At 40.0% G+C, this 10,856-nt stretch overlaps 4 protein-coding genes across 4 annotated transcripts; 3 read left to right on the top strand and 1 right to left on the bottom strand.

Annotated features, from left to right (window-relative positions):
• Positions 1-2,108: 2,108 nt before the first annotated feature.
• GL218_07272 (Aquaporin-2) lies at positions 2,109-3,094 on the top strand (the record flags this gene model as incomplete). The annotated part of the gene is made up of 3 exons (XM_033584021.1): positions 2,109-2,438; positions 2,518-2,821; positions 2,883-3,094. 3 exons carry the CDS (start codon positions 2,109-2,111, stop codon positions 3,092-3,094), a joined length of 846 nt encoding a protein of 281 aa, XP_033433002.1.
• A 571-nt stretch (positions 3,095-3,665) lies between these two features.
• On the top strand, positions 3,666-5,169 carry GL218_07271 (uncharacterized protein; the record flags this gene model as incomplete). The annotated part of the gene is made up of 2 exons (XM_033584020.1): positions 3,666-3,759; positions 3,827-5,169. 2 exons carry the CDS (start codon positions 3,666-3,668, stop codon positions 5,167-5,169), a joined length of 1,437 nt encoding a protein of 478 aa, XP_033433004.1.
• A 1,146-nt stretch (positions 5,170-6,315) lies between these two features.
• GL218_07270 (uncharacterized protein) lies at positions 6,316-7,458 on the top strand (the record flags this gene model as incomplete). Its single annotated transcript, XM_033584019.1, has 3 exons — positions 6,316-6,462; positions 6,522-6,834; positions 6,899-7,458. 3 exons carry the CDS (start codon positions 6,316-6,318, stop codon positions 7,456-7,458), a joined length of 1,020 nt encoding a protein of 339 aa, XP_033433003.1.
• Positions 7,459-7,744: 286 nt separating this feature from the next.
• GL218_07269 (uncharacterized protein) lies at positions 7,745-8,650 on the bottom strand (the record flags this gene model as incomplete). The annotated part of the gene is made up of 4 exons (XM_033584018.1): positions 7,745-8,142; positions 8,229-8,310; positions 8,361-8,475; positions 8,529-8,650. 4 exons carry the CDS (start codon positions 8,648-8,650, stop codon positions 7,745-7,747), a joined length of 717 nt encoding a protein of 238 aa, XP_033433243.1.
• Between the last annotated feature and the right edge of the window lie 2,206 nt (positions 8,651-10,856).

The following is a 10,856-nucleotide window of genomic DNA, read 5'->3' as shown; positions in this document are numbered from 1 at the left end:
AATTTATTAAATTTTAAATATAATATAATAAAAAATCCTATTAAATTTTTATTAATTAAAAAAAATTTATTAAAAAAACTTTAATTAAATATAATATTAATATAAATAAATATATTAAATTACCCTAAAAATTAAATATTATTATATTTAATATTTAATTATTTATTATAAAAATAAAAAAATATAATTATATTTAAAAAATAAATTTTTTTAATTAATTAATAATAAATATTTAATTTAATATTATAAAAATAATTAATAATTTTTTAAAAATTAACATTAAACCAAAAAAGATTTATTTTAAATTTAAAAAATATTTATAATAATATTTTAAAATAATTAAATTATTTAATATTATATTAAAAAAAAATATATAATTAAAAATTTTAAATTATAAATTTAAATTAATATAATATTTATAAATATATTAAGATTTTAAAAATTAATAAATATTTATATTATTATTTTTATAAAATATCTTATTTAATAATTTTTAAAAAAATAAATATTAATAATATTAAATAATATTAAAATTAAATTTATTAATTTTATTACAATAAATTTTTTAATAATATAAATTATAAAATTATTTAAAAAATTAAATTTTAAATAATTTAAATTAATTATTATATTTTTAAATTTAATTAATATTATTATAATAATTTTAAATCTTTTTAATAATATTTAAATTTAATATATTAATATTTAATATAAATAAATAATTAACCAAATTAATTAAAAAGATTTTTAAATATTATATATAAAAATAAAAATTATAATAATTAATAGTTTTATTAAATTTTTATTAAAAAAAAAATATAAAGAATTTATAAAATAATTAAATTTTTAAAAATATTTTTAAAAAAAAAAAAAATATTAAAATTTAATATAATATATTATAAATAATAATAAAAATATAAAAAAATAAAATTATAAAAAATTTTTATTAAATTAATAAAATTATTATAATTAAAAAAATTAAAATAATAAAAAGATTAAAAAGAATTAAATTTAAAAAAATAATAAATAATTAATATTATATATTAAAAACGTTAATTTAAAAAAATTTTAAAAAATAAAAATAATTTTTAATTATTAAAATAAATCAAATTTTAAAATATTATAATATATATAATTAATTATTTTTTACATTTTTAAATAATTTTATATTATAATATAATTTTATAGAAATATATTATACGGCTTTATAAGTGGTAGGTATACCTGTTAAAGCAATAAGTTTTGGCAGAATAGACCTATATTAATCTAATCTATTTTAGATAACTTCAATGGGTAAATCTTTTTTCATGCATCATCTTGCCCCAAAGGTGGCAATATATATTACCTATCAAGAGGTAGCACGATTTCTTGTCTCTTGTTTCGACCAATTATAGGTGTTGTTCCTATTTTTTAGCAATATCATAGTAATACAGGAAAATTATAGGTACCTATATTATGCGTAATACAACCAACAGGCTCATTAGGTCACCTCTTGTAGTAACTTGAAGGTAAAGAAAAATCATCTTGACTCCTTATCATAAATAGAGTCAAAGGTGGAGTCCGGCAACCATACGTGAAGGAGAAAACGAAGGCCTACCTAACATATCGCTACAGATCTTCGCCGAGCAGCCTTTTGACATGTTTGATACTTAGTATGCTCATCGGTAGATCAAGTTGACGATGATGCGGAGTCTCTACTTCAGTTAGCGGATATCATTAATAAGTGCGGAGCCTCAACTTCCCAAGATAATTACTGGACGAGGAACTAAAGCTCCTATGCTTCTACCCGTTTAGGTCGAACGCGTAGTCTTAGTCAACGACTAACAAGTACTAGTAAACATCTTAAGAAATTCTTCCCGTCACCACACGTTAGTAGCGTGACTTAGTGAGTTTAGATACTCAACGGCAGCAATTCCGACGAGTTGGTTACATCATGCATGATCCACCACATCGTAAACTAATTGTTAAAGCCGACTCGTAAGCTTCGAATTGTACGAAGTCTAGATATAAGAAGTTCGTAGGAGTTGCAGGAAACCATGGATAGCCAAGTCCGTTGACCAAAATCAAAACTGCAGGGGAATACTTGGCTGCTATCATATAGAGCCGCGATGCCTCCTCACCATGAAAAGCGCCGCCAGCCATCTAATGGATATGGAAATGAACACGGAAATGGACACCCGCGGCGAAGCCAGCCGCGCCTACCACGCGATAGGCATCTGAACCCGTTAGAAAAACATCTTGTCGCTGCGACGGGAGAATTTGTCGGGACCTTCTTTTTCCTTTTCTTTGGATATGCGGGCCACCTCATGGTACTCGACCAAGGGGCGGCAACATCGGGTGCGTCGAAGGTGATCTATATCTCGCTTGCCTATGGCTTCTCACTTCTCGTTACCGTTTGGGCCTTCTACAGGATTAGTGGAGGATTGTTTAACCCTGCGGTACGTGTAGAGCTTGAAGAGAACAATATTCTCTCCTCGACCCTAAGAGCTTTGTAGCTAACCTCTCAATGTGTAATAGGTTACTTTGGGTCTCTGTCTCGGTGGCCAACTACCGTGGGCGCGAGCAGCTTTTTTGATCCCGACACAGCTGATCGCATGCATGTGTGCGGGTGCCATAGTAAAAGTCATGTTTCCCGGTGATATTGCATTAGTGAACACGACGTTGGCTCCCGGGATGAACTTGGCACAGGGTGTTTTCGCTGAAATACTCTTCACCTCGTACCTGGTCTTCGTGATCCTCATGCTCGCAGCCGAAAAGTCTAAGGACACGTATTTAGCGCCATTAGGCATCGGGTTAGCACTCTTCGTCGCTGAAATTCCTGGTAAGTAGACGATAAATGTCTAGCGACTAGGCTAGGGAGCGCAACTAATATAAGACAATAGGCGTTTTCTACACCGGCGGCTCACTCAACCCGGCACGCAGTCTCGGGTGTGCCGTTGCTGGACCAAGTTTCCCGGGATACCACTGGATCTACTGGGTTGGTCCTCTCCTAGGTGCTTTAATCGCAGCCGGATACTACCGGTTCGTAAAGATCTGCCATTACGAAGAGGCAAATCCTGGGCAAGATAACGCAACTGCCCCTCCAGAGGTGTAAGAGAATGAATTAGTAAATTGCTGTTATGATTTCACACAAATAGGGATTGAATGGTTTCTTTAGTCAATGGAGGGGTTCTCTGGAAATAGGTACAAGGGGCGTATAATGTAGAATAGCAATGTAAGATTACACGTATATAGCAAAGCTAATGTATATTCTAATTGATGTCGCAAAATTCAGATGTTGTGAAGTGGATTGGAAGCTTTTGTTTTCTGTAGCGTCGTAGTCTCTTCTCCTTTAGTACCTAATGTATGAAAAATATAGAAGTCTTGTGCATAAACCTGAAATAAAGTCAAGTTGATATGAAGGTAAACGATTTATGACAAAAACTTAAACAAACGAGGCATGTATGATAGAACAGATTCGTAGGTTTCTGGAAGGAAGGACAGAGTAAAGGCACAGGGGTTTAATCTGCGGCTCATTACATAATCTCCGATGAGTCAATCAAGTCATCTCCAATTCTTGCGCCGTTGGGTCGGTTTTACTTCATTTGCTTACACACTCTTCTTAATTTTTGCGACTTCTTCTTTTCGCAAACAGTCGAGATAGGTTTATCCCATCCTCAACTGTTATGCCTAAGAAAAGACACAATAACAAATACTCGAAACCACCTTCAGTAGCTCCGCCATCACTTGCGCTGTCCTCCTCATCGAGGACCACCTCTGGTAAGTTAATCTCTTAACTCCCTCAAACTCCGAACGTGCGCATCGTGTCTAACAAATCATCGCGTAGATCAGCATGAACGTTCCGTCAACCAAATTCTCGCAGATTTGCGACGGACTAGCATAAAACAAAATGGTACCTCGAGTAACTTCTCCGTAGCGACTCCCACCGTTCCACCTTCGATCCGCCAAATCCTCCAAATTCCCGAGACACCCGCTCCAGCACCCCGACGGCCTCAACGTTTCCATGCGCATGGTCGACGGCCACCCCCAGGCCCACCGCCACCGCGCAGTTGGGTATCGCTGGCGCAGTCGCGGCATGCCCCCGCAGACCTAAGAAGAGACCTTGGAGGACATATTCAACACTGGCCCTTACCGGGTATCTACACCCCAGCCGATGGCAGTTTCGTGGATCGGCTAATACGACGGATGGCCCTAGATTGGGAGCAGCAGCGGCATTGGAATCAGTTTTACTTATATACGTTACCCAGTCAATTGCGGGCAGCCTTAATCAGTTGTATCTCGGAGCTTCATGAACCAGGACTGTCTATCAACGACCTGCGACTGATCCTTGCTGGTCCCGCAGATGAGAAGCTCGCGCAATACGAAGTAGAAAAGCCTGATTTGGATAAACTAAACGGGGACGTGTTTTGTTTGGACCTGAGCGGTTCGGTTGGGAAGTCAATACTATTGAAAGAGTTAGGTGAACTATTATATCCTTCAGTCGCTGTCGAGCTTGATCTTCAGGAATCGTGGGAAGCCCCAGAACCCATTTCCGGGCCGATTAAGCTTTTACCGAACTTAACACAGCTATCCCTCGCAGTCGAGCCCGGAAATGCGCCCGTCGCTTCATGGAAGCAGCTACTTTCGTTAGCTAGCAAGTTACAAACACTTACGCATCTCGACCTGTCTGGCTGGCCGGAACCATCTCTGACACCAAATGCAAAATTTGCGAAGATGGCGTCACCGTTAACAGGAAGAACCGTTCAGTATGGCGGCACCGGGCCTTATAGTCATAATTTAGACGGCGACTGGTCGGAAGCGATACTAGTGTTGAAGCGTCTAAGCAAGTCTCTATATAGCCTGGAGTACCTCGATTTGACCGGCTGTGGGGATTGGTTCCCAGCATTGAGAGAAGAGTCAGATGGAGATTTTACTATCGACTTTGTTGACTGGGTGGGTGATTGGGGGAAAATCACAACCCTGAGACTTTGTTCCGGGTATGCCCTTTCGGACTATTCATTAGATGGTCAAGTCCTTCGGTTTGCGGATTGGATCGAGTCTGCGACAGCAGTAGAAAAGCATATCAGAGCACAGCGGTCAGGAAGGGGACGTTGGATTACCGTGGAGAAAGATGCCCTTACAGACGGTGAGATGGCGATTGTAGAGAGTCAGCGACGTGGAGTTTTATGATATAGCTATGGATGAAAGACATCTCACACATTCGAGAGGACTAATAACTTAAGTTTAGGATACAATTACTACCCCTGCTCAAAGAATCCGCGATATCTTTAGAATTGAATTCAAAATTATGACCACGCGTTGCTAACAATGTCAAAAATATACTAAGAGAATTACTAGCGAATAATAGAGACACAAAGGCAAGTTATCCGGCACCTCGCAACAATTAGAATAATGGCATCCTACAATAGCTTTCCCACGATTGAATCACTTTATGACCTTTCTACGGCCCACTCATCATTAGTCACCGTGTAACTCCAGCTATTTCGATATTTCTGCTAAACGCCCCCTACCTGCGACGCCGTTTCGGGAGGCCGCCAAGAAAGATCACCGTATGGCTACGGATTATTCTCAGAAGACGCTCTGTTGTACTTAGTTCCTAATGACTGCCGGGGTTAACTGGCTACAAGGTGTCGAACCGGTTTTACAGGGGGTCAATTCTGTAATGGTCCCTTATGACGCAACGCTAATAAACAGCCAATCACAGAGACCGACATGGACTAAAGGAGGCAAAACTACTCCGTGACGCAACTCGTTGCCCACTCAGATGCAGCCCATGAATACATGGATGGCATGTTTTTTGATCGCTGGTACTTACGATAGAGTAGATTACATACATGATGAGTTTTCTCTCGTCTCGAAGTAGACTAGATAAGGTACACTTGTACGTATACGTATGCCGAGCATATGTCGATTGACAGAGTAGACCAAGATGCGTTGGTGTCTTTGGACCATTCAATTTACAAGTGGAATTCGGACGAACGAATGGTGACCTTTCGGAGTTTTATTTTATTTTAGTAGATAGTAGATGATGCACGTTATACATATATTACATACAAGGCTGTTATCCGAGAGCCATATTAAGTACCACGTACGACATTCATGAATTTCCTATTATATTCGACAATGTAATAGTCTACTTCATTACCTCTAGCTTTGTTCTGCGCCTTTAGTTCTTCTTATTATTTAAATTCTTATCGAATCTCACTAGTTGAGACTTCCCCTTTTTATTTTTTATATCAACTAACATAAACCCTATATCTGATTGTAAGAGGATCAATTGATCAGATTATCCTAACATTAATCAACTACGGAAATATGGCTGTAAAACGCGGCTATACCAAGCCACTAATGGTGGTTATTCCAACCCTCCTGTCGCTGGTGGGATTCGTGCTGGCAATGATAGCGCTCTTTGCTGGCTCCGGATCGCAGCAGCGATCGATGGAAAACTATCATATCATTGCCGTATGTCCCTAACCCCATAAGTCATATTTCAAAAAACCTCAAGCTAACCTCGTTTTTAGATTAACATGTCCACTTTTGGTTATAATCTCGTGCCAACTCCAAGTTCTTCCGGTTCCCAGCCCACGGCCACCAACGACGACGGGTTTGGTTGGGACGACATCCAAGATGGACTCGACGACATCGAAGGCCAAATCACAGACGAGTTAAACGATATCGCAAATGACATTGCCGACCAACTTTCCCGCGAACTAGGTATTTCTCAGTGGTATAGCGTACATGTCATGACTGCTTGCGAGGGCAACTTTGCGCCCAATGCCACTTCGCCGGGTGCGTGGTACAACACGACTAACTGCACAGCGCAGTCCGCAGGAGGTAAGGAACACCGTCATATTTTACCAACTATATAAAGCCCGATATAGCTAACGCTCGCTTTTAGTCCAATTCAATCTCACCGACATCATCCAGAGGGAGATCAATGCCGGCCCCCTGAACATCAACGCAGCCGACATCCCGATCCCAGACTCGATCCAGGAGACCATCGACTACGTCAACAAGTTCCTATTAGCAACATTCATCCTCTTCGTCCTCGGAGCCGGCTTCTCCGGCCTATCGTTTATATCGTGTATCATCGTCCTGACACTACGACGCGAAGTCATCGGGAGAGGAGCTATCCTCGCCAACATAGCGCTTACCGCACTAGCCGCCTTGGCACTCGCGGTTGGCGCCGCGATCGCGACGGCCATCTCGAAGAGAGGCGCGTCTGAGATCAACGACCGGGGCGGCGAGTACGGCATCTCCGCCGTCGAGGGCACGAGGTTTATGACTATCTCTTGGGTGGCGTTCGCAGTCATGTTCGTGGCGTTAGCATTCTGGACCGTCTCGTGCTGCATGCCACGCAGGCAGTTCGGATCACCTACGGCGTACAAGGAAAAGGTACCCCGAACGAGCACGGATAGCAACCGTGGCTTGTTGGGGATATTCCGGCGAAGACACTAGGGAGATAGGAGGATATAAGAGTGCAATTAATGAGGATGAGGGCTGGTGAGGAGTGATTGAGATGACGTTACGAGCTTGGTTTTAAGAAAACGTACGTAATGATTAGATGACGGTCACGGCGCATATATTTATTCTCTTAGGAACTTCTTAGATACCACCACCAAATATTTCATTGAATTAACCAACTCGTACAAGCAGTTTATGCTCGTTCTCGCTGTCCACATACCATTCTCGCTGTCCTTGTATTCCAATTCCGCCGCCCGTATACAACTGAAACTCCAAGGCCCTACCACTGAAGCTCCAAGTCGATAATGGCGCGATCATTCGGGAAGGCTTCCACGAAAGCCTCGGCCGCGCGGTCCAAGTCCTGCGCCCTTCTCGTCTTCTCCAAGAATTTCTGTATGGCCTCCGCCAAGTCGAGGCCGACCTTCGTTCCGCTTATCTCCAAGGTAATTGCCGCGATGCAGAAAGCCTGTTTCGCGAGGTCGAAGACGCGCGAGCGTGTCGTCTCCGCCTTGGTCCGCATCACCAGGCTGACTATCCCGGACAGCATCATGTGGTACGCCGCGTAGCACAGCCGGGGTATGTCGAGGAAATCGGCGGCGATGAGGATCTCCGCGATTATCGGAGGCGGCACGTCGCCGCCGCCTTCTAGTCCAAAGGCTGATGTAGCTGCGGAGGACCCTGTGTGGGATATAGTTAGCAACTGTATTTCCGTGGTATACAACTGGAGCGACAGTAGGATAGTAACTATACGGTGAAGTACTTACAGTCTTCGTACATGAATACTACAATGAAGTTCATTATGGTAGCGTCAATTTCGTAGAGCTCGATTTCTTTGGTCCTGCTCTCCTACTTATAGTTAGCGTACCGTCGGTAGAACGAAGAAAAGTGTCACTCACTAATAATGGGACGGCCAAGGCCATTCGAAAGAAGTTGCTTTGGCCGGTGATTACGTCTCTGTGGACTCGCCATTCTCTCTTAAATTCGGGCAGCCAAATCGTTATATCCGCAGATCTAGGCAGATTGTTAGAAGTTTCCTTTGTTCTCTTTCGGAGTCAGATACTTACTCCTCTTCGTGCTTCGGCAAGGGCGTGTAATCCAGATTGAAAGCCGGAGTGACCACCCGTTCCTGTCTTGATGGGTAGCGATGGTAGCGGTTAAAAAAGCTTGTTATAGATTCATCCAACATCTTGAGTTGTAGGTAAGTTTTGATGAGACGTTTGTTAATATTTTTGACAAGATAATCGAATAGCAATAGCCCTGATGAGATATTTGAGTGTTATCAGCTTTGAAGTAGTAGAGCTTTTAACCAGTAGTCTTGGGCTTGTTAGGATGTTGTGATAATGGAATAGGACAGAGGATTGGCCAAGGACTGGGTAACTTGGATCGCTTATATGGTCGTTTTGGAATCATCAGAGAGGTTTATAACGGTAAGACTTCCCTAGCAAAGCCTAATTCACTGTTAGTGTACGTATTGGGGCTATGATATTCGTTTACCTAAAGTATTTAGTTGCAAATTTTCGGGTGACTGAATCGTTTCCATAACTCTAACAGTCGTAACACCCATAGCGAGGGGGTTACCAAAAAGCTCAAAGTCATGGTTAGCAAAATTTTCCATGCGGGAACTATGAATGTTTTAATAACGTTTCCTAAATGTGATGCTTATTACCTACACGCACAGACTAAAATAGTCCTCTTATCGTAATTATTCTTAATAGATCCACATGTAAATAATATACAAGCTATACACCTGAGTGCTATGACTATTAGTAATTACACGTCACTTGAGAAGTTAAGACGTGTATAGGTATCAACTTTGATTTACCGGGCGGTAATTATCCACTATTTCACTATTTATTTACCTATGGGGAATAATGATTGGATATTTTCAAACTATATACGTGATTATATAAAGCCATTGCATTACTTAAATCTTAATATAATCTATCATATCGAGGCAATCAGATGAGTCTCTCCATAAACGTTCGTGACATTCTGACGGTGATATTGTGTAAATAAAATTAAGTTCCCCGTCAACTTTATATCAGTCAATTAATCTTGACCGAGCGTAGGTTGCACTCGGTTGTGTATAGCAAGGCTATTGCCACTCGAAGCTTATATCTTTAGGAACTATATTTCTGGTAACTATGTGTTGCGCCTGAGCTACTCGCCGCTGAAATAGTTTTTCGAATTATAGTGATCAAACCAATCTCACTAAATGCTACTAATATAGATTTTAATTGTATTATATAAGGTATTTTCAAGTTGATAATCCTACATTTGCTTGTCTTATGAGGTAGTAAGGGTTGTGATGCTGGCTAGTGGTAGCGGAAAAGGGGGTGGTGTAACGTCCTTAATATACTTCAAATTGAGATTACAAGCAAATATATCACAACTACCTAGGAAACATCTTATATAGCACTACTTTAAGGCGCTAAAGTTGAGCGCTCATACTTGTTTAAATGATCCGACGCTTTAACTCGCTGTTATTCGTAACTACGAACTGATGCTGCTGTTGTCTGGTAATATCAATAGCAATTATTCCACGCAGAATGATTCTAGCTGGAGAAAATGAAAATGATCACAACTTGATTCGATGTGATAAACAGGTATATACTCGAAGTTACCTTCCGGATAACACAAAAGCCTAAGCCTTACACCGCACCATACCTGGTATTTATCTGGTATTATATCCTTAATGAATATTAAGATATATTGAACTACGAATGCCTACCCTTGACCCTTTCATATACCCTCTTACGGGAGCGTTGTACACATCTTATGTCCCCATTCCTAATAGACTTACTCCTGGATCTACCTTTGAGTTATTTATACCTTAATAGGATTCTACCTCTTTTGTCATCTCTTTCTTTTTTACTACTTTTTGTAAGGCAGGAAAAAATCGCATAAGGTAGTAAGGCATACGTTCCGAATAGGAAATTTTTACTCGCATTTGACACAATATCCTATCCTATATATATATCCTAAAGGTAAACCTTGGGAATTCCTTGATCATAAATGCATCGTTGCCTAGATACTTGGGTAGGTACCTTGTAGCCGGTAATCATATAATGGTTACCAGGCAACGAAATCACACGCATGCTAAGTTTAAAAGATGCATTAAGCGCACCTTCTATCACGAAGCCCCAATCCGAGATTTGCTTGCCAACATGGCCGTGGTCTAGTGGTTAAGGACATGAAGGGCTAATTCGAGTTCGAGGCTAAGTCGCGGCGACAAAAAGGCCAATTTGTTCAGGTCAAGTGCTAGGTTTGAACTCACCTTTTTGTCCCTTTTTCTTGTATTTTTATCTTTTTCTATTTTATTTATTTATTTATTTTTCTCTTCACTCCCATTTCCAAGTTTTCTAAATTTCCGCATACACATAGTAAAGTCC

This window comes from Daldinia childiae (assembly GCF_008694065.1).
Source record: "Daldinia childiae strain JS-1345 chromosome Unknown Scaffold8, whole genome shotgun sequence".
NCBI lineage: Eukaryota > Fungi > Ascomycota > Sordariomycetes > Xylariales > Hypoxylaceae > Daldinia > Daldinia childiae.
Note: the sequence above shows the minus strand (reverse complement) of the source record. Positions and strands in the feature narration are given on the sequence as shown.